The sequence below is a fragment of the Barbatula barbatula genome, assembly GCF_947034865.1.
Source record: "Barbatula barbatula genome assembly, chromosome: 12".
Classification (NCBI taxonomy): domain Eukaryota; kingdom Metazoa; phylum Chordata; class Actinopteri; order Cypriniformes; family Nemacheilidae; genus Barbatula; species Barbatula barbatula.
The window spans coordinates 8606033-8633017 of record NC_136775.1 but is presented as its reverse complement, the minus strand read 5'-3'; the positions used below and the strand labels follow the sequence as shown (position 1 = coordinate 8633017).

Here is a 26985-nt window from a genome sequence, read left to right as displayed (position 1 = left end):
ATTTTTTGGGTAAACTATTCTTAAATTCTAAAGAAAAGTAAACTTGCAAAATGTCAAGAATATTTTTAATGAAGTTGTACATACAGATAATTACATCAGGTCTTTAAATAAACTCTTTAATGTACAGCTGGTATCTCATCAAAACAAGCTTCAAGTTTTAAATCTAAATTCTAAAACACTTTTTGTACAGATTAATAGAAACTGAGAGATTAAACAGGCAAGTGTTGACCTCCTATGCCTTAGTTTTTGTTGTTTTCAGACAGTTATAAAAACTGTATAAATACACCCCCCCCCCACAAAATGAACTAAATGTATCTTTTATATGCGTTTACATCCATCTCAGGATTAGCTTACTTTACTGTAGCAACTCTTAAAGTATCAACATGATAAACAGACTTCAGTGAGAAGAGTCACCAATCTCTGGGCTGAATAATGACCGAATAGCTAGTCTTCCTGTAAATCAACAACAGTATCCATCAAGACTGTAAATAAACATGCTAAAACAAGTATTACACAGGAACTGCTTCATGAAAACAACCTAGTTGTCGCTTATATGAATTGTTGGCATTGTGAACTTTTAGTGCCAGTGTACCAACTGGAAACACGGTTTATCTAGCAAGAAACATCCATTTCAAACCTTTAATCATATCACGTGTCGAAAAACAGATCGCAGCCGTCTGTTCTCTTGGCACTTCAAAGTGACCATTCACCCTTTGACTAGCAGGCGCCTATCCATCAAATAAATTCAACCCATTTGCTTTTAGTAACCCCATTCAGTCAATGTCATATTTAAAACTTCATATTTCCATAAGCTCACAGAGTGAAAATATGAATTTTCTCACGATATAAGATGTCATAACCTCTTCAGTCCATTTAAAACTTAACATCCCCTGTGGCATGTGTTCTCTTCCTATTAAGCAGATGTGGTTTAGACTCAGTTACAGTCTTGCACATTCATGTGTGAATTGTCCTATCTCACACTTTGTGGTGCAAAGCATTGTAAAACAGTTTGTAGCAGAGCAAACCAATTTTCTCTCCATTGTTACTTCACGTGTGCACTCACGTCTACTAAACAGGAGCATTGCTTTAAATCTCTTCAAACGTGTAGCGGGTGTATATGAAGAAACAGGAGAGGGTGTTAGAAGCTCAGAACACACAATATAATGTGTGTTGTGTATCACACAGAGCAGAGCGTGCTCATCTGCTGCACCTTTCCAAGGTCCGTCAGAAGCTGTTTGATTCGACACTTGAGCTGCGGGAGTCGGGCCAGAGGATCAGGGGGCTCCAATTCACCTGTGAAGTCAAACCAGTGCTCCAGCACTTCACACAAACAGAGAGACAGAGAGAGAGAGAGAGAGAGAGAGAGAGAGAGAGAGAGAGAGAGAGAGTAAAAATGAAACCCATTCAAAGAAACGCTTCTTGTAATTATTTGTTAAGTTCACCTTACCATCAAGCTCTTTCTCAATTAGGTCCATCCGACCCGACAGTTGGTTCTGTATGTCCTCTATGTGCGTGAGCAGGTTCATCTGCCACTGCAGACAGTTCCTGGACTGCTCCATGGACCCCCGGTTGCTGTCGTTCACGCAGCCTGATAGTGCAATGGCGCTGCTTACCTACACAAACCATAAACACTGCATTCAAATCAACTGTGATTGAAGCAGACCTGATCTGAGTTTTGATTCATCTTTGCTCACCTCTTCTTCCTTCAGATTAAACTGCATCGTGTGTGAGGGAGTTTGTGTCCCCTGCTCATCTCTTTGAATGCCATGCATGTGTTCCAGGCCCATACCCGGAGGTTTCTGGTAGCTGTGTTCGCTGGTGATATAAGTTTCAGGGTTTGAGTTCTGGATAAGGTGCTCTTTAAAAGGAAGGCAGTCCGGAACACCCCCCATGGGCTGGTTTTCATCAGAGTTCACCCAAGACCGGGCCCATAAGTGCAAACTTGGGTTATTCTTGTTCCTGAGAAAACGAAAGAGGCGTTTTGTTCTTGCATATTTTTGTTTAACAAAAAGTATTTATTTTAAGTGGGACAGGTCTAGAAAACAACAAAAAGGCATTAGCTTTGTACTAAGAGATAAAGAGTAATTTAACATTATATACAATTTTATGGTAGGGCACAGTGGATCTTACTGTAAAATGTCCATCTTCAGCTGAAGGCCGTGAAGCACGTTTTTGACATTGTAAACATCAGACAGCAGCTGGTGAGTGGAGACAATCTTCTTGGCGTTCTGTTGCGAGTAGTTCTCTGCGAGGAAGGACAGGCCATACATGTGGCCCTTTTGGAGCCAGTCTTTATCATGACGGTATTTAGCACCCCACCTTTGACCTGATGAAAACACACAGTTTTTTTTTACATTAGACGTCTATACAACAGTAGAAGCACACAGTTGAGAGAAACATCTGTAAACCAGATAACAAGTCATCTGTCAATGTGAGGCTTTCACCTGGAGGATCTCTACAGATGTAACAGATGTACTGCTCTGGGATGCTGTCCTCCAAAAGCCCCATACACACACTGTGCTGCCAGCACATGCACTCCTCACACTGAAAACAAAACAATTATGTTTCACTATTAATAACCATTCTACATTAAAACAGATTCACAAGTAAAGAAACTAAACTAGATCTATCGGTTTTCCCAACAATAATTCAACTAGATATGGCGATTGCTTAACTGGAATACACATTTTTAACTGTTATTGTCGATAGTAATCCCACCTGGATCATGAAGCCGTTTTCTTCATCCATCTCACAGATACACCGGACGATTTCATCAGCACCAACATCATCTTCATCTTGGAAGTCCTCCATAGTGATAGAGTCTAGATCCTGTATATACTCATCTCCACTGAACAGCAAACTTTCAGTGGTAGAGTCTTCCAGGAAGTCAATGTCTGATAGGTCTGAGAGGAAGAAAGGAAAAAGCGATTCAGACTAAATACTTAAAAACAATATGTTTAAGATTACATATAAAAAAACAGTACAGGTTTCATGCACATAAGAAATTAGACCTATATGTACAATAAATGAGTGCATATTACAGCTAAACTGAGACCACCAACAGAAGACGAATTCTTATCTAAAAAAAGACTATTGACTTACTCTCCCCAGTGAGGTCGACAGACAGTATGGCACGAGGGTATTGGAAAGTGCTGTGCTTGAAGGCACTGGAGGAAGAACGTTGTAGTGGGGAAGACGAATGCTCCAAGTAAGCCAAAGACATCTCTTCCAGGTCAGAGTAACCTAAGCATAAAGATGAGAGCAAAATATGACGCTTTCATTGGAGAACATTTGCAACCAGTCATAGAAATGTCAAGAAATAAAATACGTCAAATTCCAACTTACAGTGCTGTTTTGATTTCTTCTTCTTCTTCTTTTTTTTCTTCTGTTTTATTCTGAAAAGGTCCTTGTCTTTTCTGTCCCTTCTGTCTTTATCTCTCTTTTTCCCTATGGAAGAGAAACAAATGTTACAGATGGCAAATTTCAGGTTAAAGAATATGACATTTGACAATTTAGTGAACTCACCAAACAACTGACATTTATCCTCCAGTCTGAATTTTCTCTCTGTCTTTGTACACAGCCCTGCTAAGGCAATAAACTTTCAGGCTAAATATAAGAAACCAAAGACAAATCCATCTACCCACCAACCCATCCGTCCATAACCTTTTCAGTCTGTAGAATTAGCTCACCTGGATCCAGGTGCCTTTCCTTCTTCAGAATCTTGTCGTGAAGGTTATCAAAGGTTGGAGGCGGTAGAGAGACCTCTGTACTGTCTGAACTCATGGAGGCAGAAGACCGTTTCTTCTTACAGAACTTCAAAGGAGGCCTTGCAGAGCCCATGCTGTCCATCTGAAGCATAAAACCTTGAGAGGAAAGAGCTGAGGGAGGAAATATTCATATAATACTCAATATCCTGTCCTAGTCATTCAAGTTCAAACACACATTGCTAATCATATGACAGTGAATATATTTTCTACTTCATCAGGTGTCCAAAGTCGGTGCTGGTGTCCTGCAGTTTGGCTCCAACTTGGCCCAACACAACTGTCTGGAAGTTTCTAGTCTGCCTAGTGAGACATTGATTATCTGTTCAGGTGTGTTTGATAAGGGTTAAAGCTAAACTGTGCAGGACAATGGCCCTCCAGGACTGACTTTGGACACCCCTGTCCTACACCAACACAAAGCACACATAAACAGGAAGGAGGAAACCTACAGGAGGAAGTCGAGACGGTCCTGCGTCTCTTGTTGTCTGGGATATCAGACAGGGTGCTTGTAGGCATGGAAGCAGACGTGGCCCTGGTGCGGCCCACCCTCTCTGGTGAGCATGCCTCGCTGTCCATATCTTTCTCAGTGTTATGATAGTACTTCAGGTGATAGTCCAGCAGTTTTGCTTTCCGGAACGCTTTAGAGCAGCCAGAGACTTTGCACTTAAATTTATTATGATCCAGATCTATCACACACTCTTTGGAAGCAGAAGAGTCATCTGACCTCTTGGTGTTCATAACTGGAAATAACACAAACGTGCGCATATTTAGAAAACAACAGTTTGAAACAATGTAGAAAACTCTTGATTGGAAACTGTAGCTAAAATAAATATGATATCATGACATGAAGTTTATGGATGACAAACAATGATTCATACTTGGCTCTCTTGCATGTTTGTTGGCTTTAGGCATCCTGGAAGGAACCTTCTGACCAGCAGCTGGACATAAAATAAGGAAATCAAACAGCGTTGACTGTCACCAAATTCCAGTGATGTGAAACTACCATCATCCTATTTCAAATCTGCTGTTGATATTTTCAGATATACTGGTGTGACTGTTGTTTACAGTATCAACTAGGGCTGCCCTCCACTAAAGATTTCTTTAGTCGACTAGTAGTTGTTCATTTAGGCCATTAGTTGACTATTCGCAGGTTTATGATATTAATTTAAATATTTCTATATACATGGAAATGGGGACATCAGATGATGGTTTAAGCTTCATGTATGAAAAATATATTTTATGTAACATTGCTCTAAATTACAGACACAAGTTATGATTACACGTCTCAATATAATATTTCTATAGTGAACTAGTGAAAAACAAAAGATGGAGTAAATGCAAAGACTGCAATAATAGCATACAATGTGAAAAAAAGCCTTTAATGTGAGTATTTTCTTCAAAAACTAAATTAAATTGTAGCAATATTTTAAACGTAGAATATAAAATAACTTGTAAATAAATTAATAAATAAAAATACAGCAAATTGAAGCACTTTAAAGAAAAAATAGCAGTGGAGATAATCAAGAGAATCACAGAAAACTCTGAGGCTGCAACACATTAAATGCCAGAGTTCTAACCAGGTCCAGAAAATACGATCAAATAACCTCAATTTTATCAACCCTTCACTGGCTACCCATTAAGTATCGTATTGACTTTAAAGTTCTTTTAATCCCTAATAAAGCCTTAAAGGGTTTAGCCCCTACCTACCTAACAGAGCTTCTATCACACTACAACCCATCACGCTCTCTAAGATCTCAAAACGCAGGACTTTTGATAACACCTAGAATAACTAAATCCACCAAAGGGGGCCGAGCTTTCTCATACGTAGCACCTAAACTCTGGAATAGCCTTCCTGATATTATTCGAGGATCAGACACACTCGCCCAATTTAAATCTAGATTAAAGACGCATTTCTTCAGCCAAGCATTCAATGCAATTGGAACAATGCAAATTGTGAAAAGCGCTATATAAATAAAATTGAATTGAATTAAATAGGAATAAATAAATATATTCATTACATTGTATTAACGAATAAATAAAATATAAAGCAGTAACTAAACACTACACCATTGTAAACCATAAACTTAACTGACCTCAGTTTTTCATTTGTTTTCTGCATCTCTGCCATCATGCTCTTCTTCATAAAGACGGGCGAACCGGTTTCACGGAGAACACAGATATCAGTTTTCCCAACAATAAACCAAAATTATGTTCCCGCGACATTCCAAAACACTAAATGCTAAACTTTATAATTTAGTCAAAATTTAGTTTTAATGCTAAACTTGACAGCAGTTCGAAGTTATAGCTGCACTCAGTCACATTATGCCATTACTATTTTCCCTGCTTATAACGTTCCTCTTTGATCACAAAATAAGACACAATTAGACCTAAACAGTTTCAACAAATGACATTTCCTTAATCACAACTAATAAGCTCTCACTATTTTTCATAAACATTTACTCAGTTTTACTAGTTTCCCAGAGGTTTTGTTTTCTCCATTATTTATAATTAGAGTTTGGGTTCTTCGCTATAGGGCCCTTTTTGCTTGCTCACTGGGAGACTGCATTTATTAGATATTATTTAGTAGAACGATCTTGCTTGTTGTTTAAACACCATGAACTGTGCTGTGTTTTACCTTTTCTCTTTTTATCTTATTTTCACCTGTAAAGCTGCTATGGAACAATGCACATTGTGAAAAGTGCTATATAAATAAAATGTAATTAAATGTTCTGTATACACCATATCATTAAGCATATGTATATTACATATATATTTCTATGTAAAGAAAAGCAGAAGCCTCGAACATGAATGCAAAGCACTCATACTTTGTCCTGTGATCCTTTATCTATGCGCTTTCCTTTTACGTTCAGGCTCTTCTGGATTTCTGTACATAATATGCTTTATTAAGGTGTATATTGAATCTTAATGAATTAAGACACATTTAGCTTTTTGGAATGTCACAGGAACCCAAGTTTGTCCATCCGCACCATTTGAAAACTGAGCTCTGTGTCCTGCACACAATGAAGCAGATGTGGCTGCCGTTTGAAGCGCACAGATGGCAGAGGGATGCAGCACATATGCTCAAAATAACTGGCAAACGTAGGATTCATATTCCTAATTTTTAGCCACCATGTTACTCTTACATCCTTGGAAAAAAAAACCATTTAAACATGCTCACAATAGCATTCCTTCATCCAAGTTATCGGTAGTGTTAGAGCGAACAGCTATGTAAAGTGACTAATGTGGTGCGTATAAACTTTATACGACTGAAAGGTGGCAGCCTTTCAGTCGTATCAACTAAACAATTGCTTTAAGACATTCTTGGAAAACTTTTGGTTTGATGTACAACCTACCTGTCACTACAGGAGGTGAGTTCTCTCCAACTGTTGAGCTCAGTTGAATACAAGGTAATACATCAATCATCTTGTCCTTCCCATGGATTGGTGATTGAGCACTGTCAGTGGGAGGAGCTGTGGATGGGCTTCCCGAAACTGGCTTTTGTGAAGGTGGTTCTGTTTTAACAACGGTGTTGATTTCTTCATCTACAAAGAGGATTTAACATGCATGACTTAAATAAATCAGATCTGAAAATAAGAGGCAATATTGTAACTTTTGCCATCTATATTTGAAACCTAAAATGGCAGGTTACTTTATGTACTTATTTTAAATGATGTCGAATTGACGTTTGAAGACTAAACAAAGAATAACCCTAAACCAATGGTCCATTTACTTAAACTTGTGTCTCACCAGTTTTCTGAGAGCCATCTGGGGGTGGAGGGAGGGAGCTAGAATCTTTCTTGTGCGGTGAGGTGGAACAGGTCTGATCAGAGCTAGTCGCTAGACGTTGAGATCGTCTCCTTTTTAGGGAGGAATTGGGAGGGGCTATGCAGAGAAAGTCACATATATAAATGACACTAATTTAGACCCCAGGTTTTCTTTCCATCACATTTCCAAAAACTGAATGAGTGAAAGGGGCTTAATATGACTAAATATAACCAGTATATTTGTAGATCTATAGAAAAGATAACATGTGTTCACTCCTATTGACACTCCCCAACATGTTTATACAACAAAGATGATCCATCCTACGGCTAACCCACCACTGCGTTTGCTATCTGGCATGGCACTAGTCGAGCTGGGTGAAGTACTGGGTTCGAGAGCTGTCGTTGTGTTCTGACTGCTAGAGGTAGACTCTCCCGAGTCGTGTTTCAGTCTTCTGGAGCGGGACTTGCACGGGGAGGAGGTAGAGAGAGATGTTGGAGGTTTTTGAGCACTGACAGACTGTGATTTCTCCTCTGCTGGAGTGTCCTCTGGCCCAGACAAGTTCTGAGGGGCAGTGAGATAAATGTCAGTGTGAGTGTACTTTAGCATTTTAAAGAGATTGATAACAGTATGTCAGTTTCATTTGTACCTGCTGTGAGGTCACTGGAAGCTCTTTCGGCTCTGCTTTGCATTCAGACTCTGTGTCAGGATATTCTTGATGATAATAAATTAAAAGCAAACCCAAAAATGTAATCAAAATCACAAAATGTTGGTAATGTATTAGCTTTGATGGGATCAATGGTGCATTCTACAGATGCTTACCTGACCCTTTACTGACACGAGTCCTTTTACTACTGCACATGTTGCCTTGTCTTCTGCTTCTCCTCTTTGCCGTAGCAGATTCAAGCTCCTCGGCAGCAGGTTTACTGTCCTCTTCTTCTGACTCCAGGTCTGCTGCTAAAAACGAAAAACACACACATGGTTAACGCAGCATTACAACATAGCAGTATTACAACATAACAGCATTAATATAGTCACAAAATTTGACGCAATAGGTGAAGATTTGGTTCAAATACCGAGTTTCTCTGATTCACTATCATTGTAATCCTCATTGTCAAGCTCTTCATCTGAGCGCTGTTCTCTGTCCTTGTTGCTGTTGGCGCTGGTGCGTGGCCTGCTCCCTCCTTTACTCTTAGCTGCAGCTGAAGCAGCCTTCACCAGAGCGATCCAGTCCTGCTTGAACAAAAACAGGAATGATAAGTCACAACTGACATCTACTAGACACAAAATCACACCTCTGGCCGTGGCTAGCATGCAAAAAGTTGTTTCTTTTTAGCTTTAATAATGTAGTAAAGGGAACCGAGGTGGCATCCCTGAGCTGCCTGACTGGCACAAAGACTCTTCAAGCAACTGTAAGCTGTGTGGACGTGCTGCTTGTGTCTTCAAATATTATTCAGGATTGAGCCCATGCATTTTACCTTCTGAAAGAGAGGAAGAGGTCAAGGACAATACAGCAGAGGGCCACACTTCAATATATACTTGACTATATACTGTAGCATGCTAAGAATTGATGGCATTAGGTCACACAACAGTTATCATGCTGAAAAGAAATGCATATCTATAACGCTTTGTAACCTCACGCATGACAGTCCTTGAAAAACTTACTTGTCCTTTTGCATCTTCCGGCATGGACTTGACGTGGATTCTTTTCACGCACCGAATGACTCCATCGTAAAACTGTACAGTGTAAGTGCCTACACAAAAAATAACAGCATTTTTAAAAATACGATTTCATGGTAGTCAATGGTGGCCAACAACCGGTTGGGTTATTCCTCCTAATATATTTTTCTGTGTTCAACCAAACTAAGAAATGCATACAGGTTTGTAACAACGACACAGGAAGTAATTCATGACAGAAATTTCATTTTAGGGTGAACTATCCCTTTAACATATGAGCTCAGTTATCTGTTTTTACTTATTTTATAATATTATTTAGGTTTTGGATCATTTTATCGATATTAAAGTAATAAAATAAACATTATCTCATCATCCATCGTGCACACAGGCTCAAGTATGACACCGTATGATCTTACCTTCCTTGTTGAAACTTTCAATCTTGGCAGGGTAATAGCGACAATCTGTCCACCGAGCAAGCACTTCCTCACCATCTCTCAATTCCTACAGTACGAAATAAAAACAAAACAGAATTGCAATCAGTTATATTACATTGGGTTTCATCAGTGCATGAGCAATGATTTAGACAAGTAAACCCAACCAAGCCTGAATTGAGAATATGGGATGTGCATGTGCTGTGATTAGGTGAGTTGTTTTTTCAGAACAAACTGATGAAAAAGGTAAAACTCAGATTACATAATTTAGCACAAATAAATTAAATAACCACAAAGATACCAATTTAAATTCCATTCAAACAACTCATAGATGTAAATGAACTGTGTTTTCAACCCAATGAATTCCCAGTGATTGTTTTCCTGATGTGTATCTAAAACGAAGAAGATGTGGCTCTCTAAATGCAATAAAGGACATATAACGGAATTATGGAATTACATGTTGTTCCAAAAGCTTTAAATTAAATACATTTTAAGGATGATATCGCTTATTGCTCCCCGAACTCTTTGTAAGTCGCTTTGGATAAAAGCGTCTGCTAATGACTAAATGTAAATGTGAATGGTGCTTTTCCCCTAATGGAACATTGAAACATTTAGCTATGAAGATGGAGGAAAACCCAAACAATGATCGGACAAGGAGTTGAGAGAGCCAGATCAAAGCGGATGGGCAATTGAGGTATGTACTTGTTTCTGCTGTGGTAAGTCTTTTTGGTCCTCTGTGCTCTCTGTACTTCCAGGAAGCTCACGAAGGCGAGATGCTCTCATCTCGCTGAGTCTCTCCTGGCAGAAATGTTCGTAAAACAACAATCAATCCACGAATAATCTCATAAACAAGTGGTCAATGAGATTTTCTTTCATTTAATTTGAGTAGCTAAAAACAGCTATACGCTGGTCTACACTATAGCAGCCAATAAAGTTCGCTGCATTTCTCATGCTTGGGAATATCATCCTAGACATTTTAGACTATAAAGGTGAAAATCTGACAAAATACTCTCTTAAACATGTCGTTATAGGAGTCAGGTTAAACATACAGACAACTCCTCTTCTTTGTGACCCTCTTTGCGGAGTGCCGGTCTCTCTATTGGCCGAAGTCTGTTGCTGTCCCACAGAATCCATTCATCGTATCTATGGCTCCAACGGTCAAAATGCACAAGCATCTTTCCCTCATCATAATCAATCTCCTCGATTCGGGAAGAGTACCTATAAGGAAAAAAGAGAACAGACTACTTAATAGCCGGTTTATTAAACAAATGGCCGTAGCTTTTAAAATGAATTTATACCATTTCTGTAGGTAGTCCTGGGCCTCTACCCTTGCTCCAACCTCAAAAGTGATCCCTGGTCGATTTGGGGGTTTCTTGCTCATTTTGACTGTACTGTTACCAGGTCTTTCTCCAAACACAAGTCCTCGCTCGTCCTTTGAATGCACCTATGAATGGGAAGAAATTATCATATTATAAGGAAACAACTAACAATGTAAAAGTGTTTGACACACTATGAACTTTATACTAATACAGACTAGTCTAGTAATAAAGTCTTTTTGACAGTTTCATGCATTTTATACTTTTAACAGCTAGTATTGCAAAACAGCTCCATGGTGAAAGTACCTTGAATGGTTAAACTTTTTTACCAGCTGTACCAAATGTAACTTAAACCCGGCTTTTGGTTAACCCGCAGTATTCTGCTTCACTCTCGGTCAAAAATCTTAACAGTATGTCACTAAAACCAGGAAATTTTCCCTTGCCAGCTAGTATTTCAGTTAACTGTAAACCACAGAATTCAAGCAATTATACTGAAGTGAAGAGAAAGGCTTGCTGGCTGGACAGTAAGCTAACAAGCAACTGTGTTCCGTTTATAACAGCCTGCCACACAAATAAAATGCACTAATTTAATCTGGTTATCCTCAAAGGCAAAATAACACTTCGAAATAGCTAAAAGTAACTTTAAGAGGAAAATACTGAAAGAGAAATATACTAAGACAGGGTAACTGATTCTTATCGCTGGTTTATCATAGCTCGCTAATGCTATGTGGTTGCTAACAAGTAGTCTTTATTTTCTGCTGCCTGTAATAAACTGCAACGTTTTAAGTAAGAACTACAAATCTGACGGAAATAAGCAAGTCACTATAATATTTTGTAAACATTCATTAGATTCAATTTGATGCCAAACCTCTACATTTCCACGTAGCACAGCAGAGCTAGCCAACCAGCTAATGCTGTACCAGCTGACTAGCTAACGTTAAACCGTTCCGATGGGATAAAAATGTTATTAAAAAGAAAAACAATGACAGGCCAGTTTTTGTCCTTGTTAAAACGGCTCAAACAATAACAGCTGATTTTGGCGTATGCTGAATGTACTTCATACGGATTTACCTTTGAAAATTCATTGAGAGGCTAGCAATTAATTCCTACAGTGTTTTGTATTCATTCCAGCTCAGTTACTTTTACCCAAACTGGTCGGGTGCGCGCACGTACGTGCTACGCACGAAATGCCTGAAAACAGGAACGCGCAAAATCTTCTTCTTGTTTTACTGCGGTTGCCATCCAGCGTCTTGGTGCATTACCGCCACCCTCTGTTCCGGAGTGTGGACCAGAGACTGAGTTCACACACAATCATCCGTCTCCCTGCTTCTTTCCCATTCAGACACATTTTCTCACTCCCTATCTGTCCTGTTACATAATAAAAATTTATTAACACTAACACTCCACTAGGTATAGTCTTTCCTTCATATCCTAATATAAACCCCTGTTTCCTTTAGAAAATCCCCAAAAAATATAATATAACCTATTTTCTACTGTATAACCCTTTGAATGTGACGAGATCAACGCCTTCCTCTCGCATCCTCTTCTTCGTCACCTCTCCTTGTGCCACATACTAATTACATCTTAAGATAATATGTTCTACTTGATGATTCCTCTTCTTGACACACCTCACATAGACCAGTCTCATGCTTCCCTATCAACTCGAGTGTTTTATTTAATAAACGTAAATGAACATATCAAAACTTTATCCTGTCCTGTGTGTTCCACCCAACATAATGAAATGAAAACTGCCAGCATTTCCATATGGAATTTGTGAATGATTATTCCCCTTTACCTGCCCAGTAATTTCCCATCAACTGCTTCCTTCTTAGTTCTCCCAACAGTGTTTCTTAAACTTTTTCTGCCATTCCCCGCTTTGGAGGTCGGGTAGGGGTCCGAGCCCCACCTGTCCCCAATTGCCAAAAACAAAATGGTAATAAACTTTAGGTCCTCTCTGTCTGTCTTGGTTTTCTCTGCCGGTGCTGAATCTACAGTTTTCATTTCATTCCATGTCACAACCCTCTGACATAAAATCCTTCTTGCAATTTATTTGCAATCTGATGTTGTTTTAAGTAAGGCTTACATTTAAATGTCGTTGTTTGGTTTTGAGTGTATGGTCAATAATTAAGTAATTAATAGAAATGCCCGCCCCACACTTTGAGAAACACTGCATTACAGTAAAGTTGACACAGGTGTTGATTTAAAAGATCCTAAAAGCATGTGCCTGCACTACCTCAACATTTTTAACTGAGACTTAGCTGCTGATCCATATATTATACTTCGATAGGCTTGACCGAATTAACGCTACATTTATTGTTTTCAGTGATGATACTTGAACCCCATTTACCCCCTCAAACACCTCATAACATGCATCACCTTTTTACACTTTTCTTCCATTCTCTTAAACTGCAAAAATCAATTTTGAATCCAATGAATTCCTAAAAATGTTAAAGTGCTAACTGTCTCTATACCTCTTCCATACATGTTTTTCACTCAAAATATTCAGCTTGAAACGTAATCATTAATTATACATGAAAAATTAAGATTTGCCAAATAGTTGAAAATTGTCTAAATGTATTCTTATGAAGGACAAAGGGAATCACTTTAGGGTGGCAGGTAGGGATTTTTACATGCTATTTGCATGTTTGTCTTCCTGTGGAAAATGCAGATGTGTCGAACCGAATTTTAATATTAGCAGTAGAGTTCAGTCTACTTTTTACTTTCTGGGTGTAATTTCCCTCTTAACCATTAGATGTCATGCATATCATATCATTCAGCACATTAAATAATGACAATTTAACAACAGTTAAAGTTTCTTTATTATTCTTCATAATTTACAGTATGATTCTTATTTTGACATTTATTCCTTTTATTGAAATATGTTGTTTAAGGGATAAGATAACTTTGCTGAATCTGTGATGTGTCAACAACTGCACAATAAAAGCCGTTATCAGCAATCTCAAAGGGGGTTGGTTGCATGTAACCATGTGACTCTCGGCAGTTTTATTTATAAATCTGATTATTTATGTCATGATAAAATATTGTAATTCAAAAGTATGAAACAAACCACCTGAAAATTAAGAAAAATGTACGAAAAGCAAACGAAACAAAATGCGACATCAAATATTTATTGAAGCAACATAACTGCAATACATGTTACATTTCACCATGTATTAGACTGATACTCTCTTTAGAACGTGCAGCAAATTTGCAGTTGTCCTATCAGTCTTTCATCATCCGGCCAGATGCATTGTGGCAGTTATCAAAGATGAATTTGTAATCGGTTCCTCCAGCCTTCACAAAATCAGACACCGTCTTGCTCCCACCAAAATTCTTCGTCTCAATAATCTGTCCAGTTAAATATAGTAGTTTATATACAGTACTTACATCAGAACAGATGCAATTGTACTAGACCAAAATTGTTCTCAACAGGTTACACCCATTTCATGCAAATACTTGCCTTCCAGTTTTTGCTCATGTGACGGGCATCAACAACAACAGTTTGAGTTGAGATGCCATAGCCGTCCCCTTTATGAACCAACCATTTTGTACCATCTTCAAGAGTAACTCTGAAAGCATAACCAACAGAATACCTGCATAAAACTGAAACAGTAGTCTTGATCTTCTTGTTTAAACTTAAGTTAAAGAACTGCTGACGGTGTCTATTAATCACCTGACTCCTGAGTGGCTGATTATGCCAAGCTGAAAAGACAAACTCTCTAGAGGTCTGGTCATTCTCTCCGCCTTGAACACTTTGGAGTTGTACAACTTCCTCAGATCCGACATGTTGGAGAGATCATAATTATATGAATTTCCTTTACCTGAAAAGATTTGGAAAAATGTATAACTACTTCGAAGTGCAAAACAAAGGCAGACCAATAATTTCAATGACTAAGTTTAACTGTAGAATGAACTTTTAACTTCAAGAGAAGCTGCAGACAATGTAGGCTACTGTTAGGTATTTTAGGCAAAACAAAAAACGAATATTTTGTAAATATACCACTGCCCCATGAGGATTCAGACAGCACAGCCAACATGGCCAGAAGAACCAGGGCCAGTGTAGTCCTGCAGGAGATCATGGTTTACAGCAAACAGAAACGCCTGGAAGTCTAAGAGTTTCTCACCAGGGCAGAATGTTTATACTTCTCTGATTCAATGATCCTCCCTTCACTGCAAATATTCGTTGACGATTTAATAGAAAAAAACATGACAGGGCAGGAGGGGCTTTGGGAAAGAGCTGGATTGCGCAATGTCAAAAAAGTCATTTTTAGGGAGGGCTACTGAGATCCAACAAACTAAATACCTATGTACAGAAAAACAACACTTATTATTTACTTTTAAAATAAAGTGTAAAAATGACTGTAATTTCGGAAACATAGGCTATAAAAGACAACCCACAATTTTAAGAGATTTATCAATCGGTTCCACTTGAAATGATGTGAATGATTGAGTAATCCAGATAAGATTAATTTGCAGACTTTAAACAGCAAACGTCGAGGCATTACATTAAATTAAACAAATTCCTTTAGTTCATCCACCGTTCAGGCAATGGTGGCATCTATTAAAAGAGCACTCATCAAAGATTAAATGACTGACTTAATGTCTGGGCATGTTACAAGGCATGTTATAGTTACTCACTTAAGATCGGATTAACAAAAGAAGAACACAACTGGCAAATACAGAACATAAATGACCTGGTCCACACCCAAAAAAAGGCTCTTGTCATGAAGCAAATCTCTTTATGCCGTGATCACGAGGGTTCACAAGCTCAACATGTCGGTGAGATCTTTAAGCATGTGTCCAAGAACAGAGAAGTGTATAGTAAATTGTGTTATTACTATATTTTTCAAAAAACTATTATTAATTATAAAAAATAGGATTAATCTTTTTTGGGGGAGTTTGCCATTGCATCACACCAAAACAAGATCAATCACTGGTTTGGTGCACTTCTGGTACTGCTCAGGATATTTTCCAGATGTTATGCTGTTTTACTGCCAAATAAAGCTCTGGAAAATCCCAAATTGTGCAACGTATTCAAAAGAAAACACACTTTGTTTGACAGAACTTGTTCTTGATAGTGAAATGACCATGGCACTAATGCACTAAAATGGGTAAAAAACTCATCAGTATAGTATAAATATTTAATGATTAATGAATCCTTTTTTTAATAATGCACATATTTAAAAAAAAATACGGAAAGTTTAACAGTGTTGCTATGTGCATCAAACAGTAACACAATTTTATCTGGGCAGTGGGACTGGCCATTGTGGTTCTGATATCTCTGCTTTTTATTTGCACCCCACAATGTGCATTTGCTTCTCACACGATTTGCTTAAGTAACCGCATCTGGCCTTGCAAAATTGTCATGTTAATACACGATTGTATTATATGAGCCCTACTTAGATGTTTGTCAAGAAATAAAATGAAACTGTAAATATCTAAGTTTGACATCTACTGTTTTTGGTTATAACCGAATAGATTCTTTCATATATTTCACATATATTTTTTTTAATAATGTCAGAGAAAACTTAACCCACTGGTTTAGAATACTGGGCTCTTACCTGAGACGGTATTGAGAAAAGGTCTTTTGAAAATACATTATGGTGATTTTCTTATAATGATCAAAAGGGCCACGTTGCAGAGGTTAAAATCTCTCAAAGACATGTTCATAACCAATGTGAAGAGCATACGTGTAAGATAGAGATCAAATGTTCGCTTTCCTCACAGACACACGAACATATAAAAGGGTGTTACATACATCACTGTACAATCATTGAGAACCAACAGTATTAGCCCGAAAACCTTTTTGCTTCTTAACAACAACAATGGGGAAGAAATTTTTGTCTGGCTTAAAGAAATTTATGAAAAAGAAGGGCGTTTACGCAAATCTGATCATTGGCTTTTTGCAGCTGGGCCTTGAAAAGATTCTGGGGATGGATTTTGCGTGTCCTTGTGATCCACGGATGAATCTGATCTTCTCTTTAGCTTACTTTTTGATTCCTGCTCTGTTCTCATCCGCGTTCATGTTTTACGTCCAAAGCCCGCAATGCAAATCTAAGCGTTCGTTTTCCACTGTAACTTGTCTTCTTCCAGCCATTATGTGGGTCATGCTGCTGTTCTTTGATGGAAAATACCTTGCCTGCGCAAGAGCTTCACAGAAAGGACTGATGTTTAAAACGGATAATATTGCTTTTACATGGTGTAAGCCTATTGAAAACATTACTGCTGACAACAAAGCTGACCTAGTGACATTTTCTGAGATTCGAAATATATCTCAGGTGAGTAAATCGTTGAGATAATGAATGTGATGCTTGACTGATCATTTGTTGCCGTTCTAATAAGGCTATAATGCTCACAATAATGCTTTTGATACAAAGAAACCATGTGCCAGCCTGCATGGGTTGAATTGTTATGTAATGCCTTAAACATTAACACAAACATTTTTCTTTAGACAGTGGGACTGGGCGTTCTGCTTCTGATCACTCTGGTTTTGATATGTTTTGGATGCAAGAGATTCGGCAAAGATTAGACCAGATCCAAAGATCACAACCGTGTGGATATGATGGATCAATCTCCAACATCTCGTAGCAAAGCTTAATTAATGACATCTAATGCTGAAAGGTGTAAATCTGCCATTATTTAGTCACAAAGAAGATTGAACCATGAATGAGATGATTTATAGATTTGCATTTTAATAGTTTATAGCTTTGCCACTGTCTTATTGACCTACATCTAAATGAAGAGTTTTTTAAGAATCTTCAAAAATCATGTTTTTTATTATGTTATCATGTTGTTGTTGTGTTTTATTGTGTTAGTTAGCTGTATTTTTTGTGTTTGGCTTAGATCAAAACCAACCAACTGCAGTTTGATTGATATTAATTGGAATGCACAGTAAAAAATCATGAATTTTGAAAAGTCATTTGAAAAAATTATCTCATTTTGGAATCAAACTCTTCAAATATGCATTTGTTTCTCATGTGACTTAAGTGTTATCGGTAACAACGTCCTGTTATACCCAGTGCATTGCATTTTGTAACATGACCAAATGTTAATGCTGAATTAACTGTTTGTATTATATTGGGCCTATGCCATTGAGGTTGAATGATTAAAGAATGGAATGGCACAATGCAATGAATTACTTCACTTGATTTGGATCTTGCTACTAACATTTATTAAATGCCAACTTTGTCTTGATACTGTATTGTAGGCCTACTGCATGCTTTCTTATCATAGTCTTAAACCCACATCCTGTCATTCTCACTTACTGATTAGACTGATAAGACTTAAATCGCACACTTATGAATTATGATAAGCACAAGGCCAGGATGTGCAAGTTACTGTTTATGTTTATCACTTGGCAAAATATGAAAAAGGAAAAACCTTTAATTAGATTCAAATTTCTTTTTTTAAGATTGATTCAAAAACATTGCATGAACACATGGGTGTTCTTGAGTATTTCGTGACCTAACAGCATTGAACAGAATTGAATTATTATATAGTAAAATAATCCTTCATGTTCACAAACCTCATGCTTGAAATTCACCTATAACAATGTAATGAATTCAACCTTGCATCTAGTAAGGAAGACATTTCTTGCTAAGACTTTCTGTCTTGTTTTCTAGTACAAATATCTAGATATCTGAAATTCAAGATACATTTACTTGACAAGGAAAGTGACCCAAGATATTTATGTAATACAGACTTTATTAAGTTTCTGAAGTTTGTATCCAACGATCAGAAGTTGTGTTGTTCGACTGACAAATATAATGTAAACATTAACAGCACTCAGGAACAGACATGCAATTCATTTTAAAATGTCAAAATAATTCTAGTAGCCGTCCACTGTAGTAAAATGGTTAGAATGTCCTCAAATTTCACTTAGAAACTGGGACTGCACTGCTCCTGATCTAATTCTTTGCTAAAACGGAAGAGTAACATGCGGAGAGATTACACACAGTAAGATGGTGATTATTAACAACTAGAATTGATGCTAGTGTTCATCATTTTTTTTACCTTAAAAAAACACGCTACTTTCTCATGAAGCATTATACTGTATATACAGTAAATCCTGAAAATACATGCATGCTGTTATTTGCACAAAACAGTGACATCTACTTTCTGTTACGATCATTTAATATTTAAAAAATTGAATATATTAGTCAACAAACATAAAATGATATATTAATGAATTATGGAAAATGCACAGATGCACAGAAACCTAAATTACTGGCTGAGATTGCATGAGAGCAATGAGCTTCCCTAAAACAGTGCTATATAAAACGTATATCATTACAAAATGTGCAATTGTATGTATAAATACATGGTGAACAGTCTCAACCAAGACACATCCACAGAAGAGTGACTTTTAAAGAAACAGGACTGTCAGTGACATAAGAACAAATTTGTGCAAACAAATTAGCTTTAAAATCCAAAATGTGTAGGTTGTGCATTACTGTGCAAAAGCCATTCAGCAAGCACTTTCAGTTTTAGTCCCAACACATTTCTGTCTCATCAACACAAACGATCATGATGGGTACATTGGGTGAAAAAGGGCGTTTATTCAAATCATTAGCGTTTTGTTGCTGGGTCTTGAAAAAATACTGGAGATCCACAGCAATCCACAGACAAATCTGATGTTCTCTTTAGTATACTTTGTGATTCCTGCTCTGTTTTCCTCCACACTCACGTATTATATTCAAAGCCAGGAATGTTCAAACTGTTTGCACTCCACTGTAACTTGAAAAAAAGTCCATAGCCATTGTTTGGATTATGCTGCTGTTCTTTGATGGACAATACTTCATGCAAGAACTTCATGGGAAGGACTGACGGATCTCGTTCAACCACATGGTGTCAGCCATTGAACAAAACACATGACACCACAGAAAAACAAATGACATTTTCGAGCTTTCAAAATATTTCTCAGGTGAGTAAAACATGGATGTAGTTGATGATGAACTGCTAGTGTGTTGTTGAAAGTTTGAGATTATTGACATACAATGATGTCATGTTATGTTCTGTGTTTGATTAGATTTTTAGACATTTTCTTTTTAAAGGAACTGCCTGTTCCAATAAGCTTGTTTTATTAATGCAGTATCACCAAAATGTGAGTTTTTTATCTCTCTGATTCTGTTATTTATGGGATTTAAGAAATGCAGAGATAAACCAGACCCATCAAAATCCATCAACCTCACCTGACAGAGCTTCAGTCGGAGTATCAAACCAAAACTAATTCTGTCAGCTCTAAATAAAAGCTGCTGTGAGACCAAATCTACATACTGTAAAGTTTATTGTACATTTCATTTAAAGTGAAAATTACTGTGTAACAAAGTTTCATAAAAGGGAAGGAAGGAGGCGGGAACCGGCGAACATTTAACAAACTTTAATAAAAAATAAACAACAAACAATAAACACGGATGTTAAGACTGGCAGCCACCTCACGGTAGACTGCCGGCCATAAACCACAAACACATGGTCCTCTCTCACGTCCCGCCTACCTCGCTACAGACTGAAATGACTGATTGAATTGCCTACGGTATGACATGTTTTGAGTATACAGTATTTGAGTAATTTATGGCTTTGGCATCAAAACTTCTCCTGTCTCAGGCATCATATTTTGCTTACGGATGTCATGGGAGCTATTCACTGGACTAGAGTCCACTCCTCCAATAGAGGGCAAGTAGGCATGATGCAGAATAGGAAACTGCAGAGAGAGTCTGCGCTGAATGCTGTAAAGGAAACAACAAACCAACCCAAATCACTTCCGTTAGGACATTCACTTATAATGTGGATTTTCAGTTGACATAAAATTCCAATGTATATAAAAATAAATAACACAGACATCAGACATAAGAAACTCACTGCTCAGGCGAGTTAATGTCCTCTAGCAGGTTCCTTCTGTAGCTGGATCTTTCAGGGAGAGTTAGACATTTGTTCTTGCCTGAAAAGACACAACATGGAGAGTAATTATGATCAGTTATCATCAGTGATAATGAATGATGTGAAATCCCTCCGATTTTACATTTCATCAAAATATTTAATTTCATTTTAATCATTGTTTTATAAATCAGGGCATCTGCACAAGAGCATTCTCGGTTATTTTCGAACCTGCTTTGTGCACAGAAATTCTGATGACAGGATTCTCTAGAAGGTTAGGCCTTGATTCATTCAGTCGCCTGGTCAAATACTCCAACTCTGAATCCAGCTGCAGGTGATAACAAAAATACATGAACAAATAGTATGGACTCAAGGAATCTTTCATCATTATTTTGGTTGACATATAACACCACATATACTTATTGCACAGTCTGCATGATCACTATTCTATTTTGCCCTTGGAAGCTTCTCACTTTAGCAATGCGCCGCTGGAGACGCAGGTTATCTGAGAGCCGACTATCGAGGGTCGCAGAGATGTTGTGTTTGATATCAATTACGTAGTCAGATGCTCCCGAGTTCCTCTGCTTCCTAAAGTCTTCCTCTTTACAATGCTCTTCACTTTCTGGTTCAAGCTCCCTGTCCCACTGGGTGGGGTGTCTTCTAGACAAGGCCGTAGGACCCATCCTAATGATGAGAATCTGTCAGGTTAGATTAGACCGATAAATAGAGATAAATACTGTATATGGACATGCAGATAGATTGACAGACAGACCCATCTTAGACATCTCATTACCTTTGGAACAAACAGCATGCCCAGAGTGCTCAAGCAGCATGTGATGATTACAAGGGCAATAATGCAGAATTGCACATTCGGCTGTTCCTGGAACAGCATGGGCGCATATGTACCAATAAGAATCACTGGGCCAGACACAAACAAACTGATTCGGATGCCCCTGATGTCATTTATAGAAGGTGTGTTCACGTGGCGTTTTGTCCAGACCAGGAAACCAGTACTCAGCTGGACAGAAGACAAGATGTCCAAACATATTAACTTAAAAACAAACATGATATGTTTCTCAATAATGTTATATAGTGCTAAGTGTTCTATATCATGAACTATATATCTATATCACAAAGCTCTTGGTTCCTAGCACAATCATTAACATTGATCAAATATTTTTCTAAATGTACAATTTTCAAAAGAATAAATTTAATATCAATGTATTTATTAAACTACATTAATATATAAGTATATGATCTCATACCAGAAGTATCCCTTTAAAACTATAAAATGCAGCTATCCAAAAACCCATGTGTGTGTTTTCACAGTGGTCTGAAAAGGGCTGAATGGAGAAATCTCTTCCATGAGGGTCAGGCTAAAATGGAGAGAGAAACATGGAGATTGATGTGCACAATAAAGAGAATAGGGGTCGCAATGTCCGTTTTCATTGACAAGTGAATAGCTACAGTATTGCACTTTATTCACTTCATCACTGAACATGTACAGACATAACCTTAAAGTGGTCATTGGCTCCCTAACCCCTTCCTCCAAATGAATTGCTCCAACAACAACAGAATCCAAAATTTATGTTGTATTATCATTCCATTCCCAAACCTTTATTTGAATATAAATATATTGTCCATGAGACCAAATTAAGTTCTGCCTGCTGCTCAATCGCACCTGAATTTGATACTCCTTTACTGTCCTCCTCAAAGGGTCCAAAACTTGCAGACAAATTAACAAACTCAGGTCAAACAATAGAAGAAATAGGACTAACAGAGTCAGCCCGTGGTCCTTTGTGATCTGATGATGCCCCCCAAAGAGAATTAAAGGGAGAAAAAGCAGAATAAGATGAGACATGTATGAGCCTTCAATGAAAACCAATATTTTTGCATCAGTCAGCCTAATTAATTGTTTCCTAGTAAATAACTGTTTGCCAAAACATAAAGTCACATGAAATAAAACTAATCTTTACCCTTTTCTCTATTCTGTCGGTTTTTAAGATAGCATGAATTCTCCATGTTTTTGCAAACATGGTCCCAAAGGCTGCTGTACATCCGATAGACAGGAGCCATATTTGTACCTGTGAAACAGCAGAATGTCACAAATACTTTCTATATATATTTCATAAAATATATTGCATTCAGTATCGATATCTCACAAATGAGTATACAAAAAATATGTGAAACTAATTAACATTATTTTAAGGACATGGTGACTCACAGAACAAGAGGCTTCAAGTGCTTGATCAGAAATATAAGACCCATCCAGCCCCAGGAAGAAGATACAGAGATAACACAAAAGTGCACCAAGAACAATCAAAGTGTTCAAAAAAGGGCTTGACATGCTAATGGACCTGCGAATGATAAAGGCATACAGTCATAAGTAGAAAACTCTTACTTTTGCATAATATCATGAACACTGTTGCAACATTTAGTACAGTGACAAATGAATAAGTCTTAAATTGAATGTTAAATGAATAATTGAATTCACGAAGGACAGAAGGAAGAAATTGATGCATTAATGCAATGATTAAAACAATGAGGATAATCAGCATGGCTTACCAGTGATTGCGGTTTTTCACATTAAACACTAGGAGACCACAAGCTGTCAGAATGCCTGAGACAGTAAGACATGATATGATACTGTACAGAAATATACTGATGCGTTTTCTCTGCCTGTACACATGAGTTCGGTCTTTTGTGGGTTCGGCCCCTATAGAAGACAAATACAAGTGGTTCATTTCATCACCAGTTCAAGTCATGAAAAGATATTGTTACATACGTACATACATTTTGTTACTGCTCAGATTTACAGTGTTCAAGTTAAATAAGGGAATAAAATAACTGCCGTGTGATTCAGATGTTTGGTCTGCTGTCATTACAGAGCATCCCAATAAATTCCAGTGACAACGCTTGATTCTCCAATTAATGTTTTTACCTTGAAATTGGACTGGACTGGTGATCTCTAGTTCATCTGTCATGGTTTTATATTTTCCCATTGTGACAGCCTTTCCATCTGTGAAAAAAAATATAGGCTACTGCTTAAACATAATACAAACATTGGGAAGAAAGATAAGAAATCACATTTAAAGATGTTGTACCTTGATACTGAGCGAACTGCACATTGGCCACTCTCTCACCTTTCAGAAACATAACTTGGCCCTACACAAAAGTTTGAAGCAATTTTACATATAAATGTGAAACAAAAGCAACCACAACATTTAACTGAAAAATTATAATAAAATACAGAAGTAAAACTAAGCATATTGTATATATAAAGTACACTTCCCATCAAAAAACATTGAAAGTTAAAACAAATGTAATGTGCTGCCAAATGCATGAATGTAAATGTAAAAATGTAAATGCAGAATTGTGAAACATTGTACACACTGTCACACCAAAGAAGTTGATCTTCTCAATGGCCTCCAGAATCATTTCACTCATTTCCTGGTCAGTGACAGTGAAGTTGCGATGGATGTTGTATCTTTCTCTGTACCTCACTGTCTCCATGACTCTTGTCAAAACTTTGGCAATCACCCATGTACCGTCATATGCAAAGCCATGAAATTTGCTCAACTGCTGCTCATTGTCATACTCGCTCTCGTACTCCTGAGGTTTCTGAGCAGAAACAAACAGAGATACTACGAAAAATTAAAAAGTTATAATGCTTTTCAAGTGGCTGTCCACGGAAATGTGGACTACAGCAAAATCAACCTAGATGCTCTTATTCCTCATAGGCATTGTCCATGATCAACAGACTGTTGTAAACATACCCTACCAGAGATCCCTCTGATGTGTCTGGAGCTTAGGGTCTGAAAACCTGCACTGATGGAGCCCTCCATTGCAGTCAGTATGTTGTTAGTAGGGCAGTTGTTGATGTCAGTGATGGTCCACAAGGGACTGTCTTGTGTCCAGTACGGTAGAATCCACTGGTACTTCAGACCATACATGCTGAGATTATACGCCTGTGACGTAACATTATGCTCACTATTAACTGGTAGAAATAATTATTTTGTTTTGTTTTAGATCATTTGACTATAAGAGCAAGATTTAAAAGGCAAGAACTTCAATCCAATTAACCTCAGAACCTTTGGTACTTTAAATCAATTCTGAACATACTTACACAGCATAGGACTTCAGCAGCTAAGCGCACATCAATATAAGCAATCACTATTCTCACATCATTTTCCTGCAAACAAACACAATAAACTGATGTCAGCACTAGAAAGTCTTTTTAAATTCTAACTCAGTTTTAAGCGTCCTCACATATACCTTCAGTTTTTGCACACCATCACACAAGGCTTCAGAAAAGCTCTCTGCTGCCACCAGCTGGATGTTTGCCACCTCCAGATGTCCGCTAAGGTCTTTCTGTACCTTTTCAAAAGCAGGTGGGAAAACACCAACTGATTCATGCATAAAACATGCTTGATGTCATTTGGTCTGGCAGGAAATGTTTCTTAAAACTGTTTCAACAATTACTACAACAAGAATTGTTTAGCTTTTACTTGTTATTTTTGCCTCACTTACTGTAGCTGTTGAACAATTTGTCTGAAAATCCACTAAACATAAAGTCTCAGACACAGTCTTGAGGAACTTTTTTTAATTTTAACAAGCAAAAGCATCATAAAAGGCTTACCTCTTTGAATTTCTGGTCATTTTGTGTCAATGTACCAACTCTGTTCCATCCATATTGCCTGAGAAACCTGACCAGAGCTAAGTTGACTGCACTGTCTGATGGAACCATACTAAAGAAGTTTGGAAAACGTTTGTTTGCCAGTGAAGGGGCCGTTACTGCAAATGACAACTGGAAAACAGCATTAGTTTTAATGATATACAACATACATTTTGGACTTAAATTGTACCAAAAGCATTAGATCAATAAATAATGACAATTCATCGATTGATTACCTGCACAAGGTTCCAGGCCTCTAGTGACTGCGCTATGATTGATGTAACTGATGGACACACCCCTCCAAAGACCATGAGGGGTTTAGGGCCGTAGAATGTGGCATCTAAAAATGCTTTGAGTGCTTTGGCATTATTACACTAAAATCAGAAATAAAACACACTGTTAAAATGTTCCGTAGATTTAATGGAAGAATAGATTTTAGATTTTGTCGGTTAAAATTCCATAAAATGCAGTAAACAGCTTTGCAGTTTAAAACTTCAGGGCAAAAACTTAAAAGATATGCATGAACTTATTAGATTTTAGTATTTTATATGAAGAGCATGTATTTAAAATTGCACATGTAAATACACTTTTTTTCAATATAAACTAAAAATAAGGACCTAATGCATAAAACTGAAAACATTACATTTACTTATTATTTCTTTGCAATTTATCATTAAAAAACATCAAAGTCACTTTGAAATAAAAAACATGCAACATAATATTAGTACCTCACTGGCTGACCTTGACTTAAACCCACTCTTCAGCATAGTGGTGACCCACAAAACATTAAATGTCAGAAAAGAAAAGATTAAAAATATTTTTTACCGGAAAAATACCCCCCCCCCCAAAAGACAAAAATGGCAAAAGTTACAATAACTATAGTAAAAATGTCTTGAAATTTTATAGGACAGATTTTGCCCTGCACGGTTAGTTTAACATAACAGAAGAATGGTGATCATCTGTGTTACCTCGGAGTCTGTGAGCTGAAACTGAAGCTCATAGTTGCCTAAAGGAGGTGGCTGCTCACTCAAATGATGCAGCGCCATCTGAACAGCAGGTAGAACTTCTGCTGTAATGTTGCCCCTTCCTGGTTCTTCGCCAAGTGGCATAATCCATAAAACAGGTAATTGGTGTCGCACCAAACAATAGCACAACAGCCCCTGAGACAGACCCCAGAAAGCGAAAACATTCAGCAAGATCCACCAATACGACATTCTCCCAGAAAACCAGGCCTAAGAATGTGAGCTTCTCACGGTATCTTAAGTCTGTTATGCCCATATGCGAGCCAGAATAAGGTTCTGCTTTCTTAAGCATTCTAAAGCCTCATCTGTTGAACATAGGGAGAACAGTCACTCTCCACAGGGATAAAGGGATAATGACTGACTGCTGACATCTGTTGCTGTACACTAAATCCTTAGAAGAGAAGAAAACCCTGCTGCACACAAATCTCAGGACTCTCAGGTTTAATGCCCACAGGCCTTTTGCACCCA

At 37.6% G+C, this 26985-nt stretch overlaps 3 protein-coding genes across 10 annotated transcripts; all 3 read right to left on the bottom strand.

Annotated features, from left to right (window-relative positions):
- Window positions 1-47: 47 nt before the first annotated feature.
- On the bottom strand, window positions 48-12149 carry phf20l1 (PHD finger protein 20 like 1). Of its 8 annotated transcripts, none has more exons than XM_079469763.1 (24): window positions 12019-12142; window positions 10930-11075; window positions 10681-10849; window positions 10334-10429; window positions 9617-9701; window positions 9189-9277; window positions 8600-8759; window positions 8346-8480; window positions 8173-8237; window positions 7862-8087; window positions 7509-7643; window positions 7115-7303; window positions 4640-4699; window positions 4211-4501; window positions 3690-3878; window positions 3526-3582; window positions 3346-3447; window positions 3103-3243; window positions 2719-2903; window positions 2445-2544; window positions 2131-2326; window positions 1695-1959; window positions 1448-1613; window positions 48-1320 (listed from the first exon to the last, which is right to left on the bottom strand). In XM_079469763.1, exons 2-24 carry the CDS (start codon window positions 11010-11012, stop codon window positions 1178-1180), a joined length of 3327 nt encoding a protein of 1108 aa, XP_079325889.1. In that variant the 5' UTR covers window positions 11013-11075; window positions 12019-12142; the 3' UTR covers window positions 48-1177. The 8 variants fall into 8 exon arrangements, with proteins under 8 accessions (XP_079325889.1, XP_079325888.1, XP_079325890.1 ...); XM_079469762.1 differs by having other exon boundaries at window positions 3526-3585; window positions 12019-12116; XM_079469764.1 differs by having other exon boundaries at window positions 3526-3585; window positions 8600-8756; window positions 12019-12100.
- Window positions 12150-13684: 1535 nt separating this feature from the next.
- LOC306902226 (uncharacterized protein) lies at window positions 13685-15131 on the bottom strand. Its single transcript, XM_079470618.1, has 4 exons — window positions 14948-15131; window positions 14621-14768; window positions 14408-14516; window positions 13685-14295 (listed from the first exon to the last, which is right to left on the bottom strand). Exons 1-4 carry the CDS (start codon window positions 15024-15026, stop codon window positions 14170-14172), a joined length of 462 nt encoding a protein of 153 aa, XP_079326744.1. The 5' UTR covers window positions 15027-15131; the 3' UTR covers window positions 13685-14169.
- A 3505-nt stretch (window positions 15132-18636) lies between these two features.
- LOC306902144 (gamma-aminobutyric acid type B receptor subunit 2) lies at window positions 18637-26833 on the bottom strand. Its single transcript, XM_079470457.1, has 19 exons — window positions 26464-26833; window positions 25732-25869; window positions 25460-25627; window positions 25096-25197; window positions 24947-25012; window positions 24597-24788; window positions 24214-24441; window positions 23925-23985; window positions 23762-23839; window positions 23386-23536; window positions 23045-23177; window positions 22797-22904; window positions 22502-22624; window positions 22086-22196; window positions 21614-21838; window positions 21294-21518; window positions 21052-21148; window positions 20806-20884; window positions 18637-20672 (listed from the first exon to the last, which is right to left on the bottom strand). The coding sequence occupies exons 1-19, from the start codon at window positions 26707-26709 to the stop codon at window positions 20516-20518; spliced, it is 2688 nt and encodes an 895-aa protein (XP_079326583.1). The 5' UTR covers window positions 26710-26833; the 3' UTR covers window positions 18637-20515.
- Between the last annotated feature and the right edge of the window lie 152 nt (window positions 26834-26985).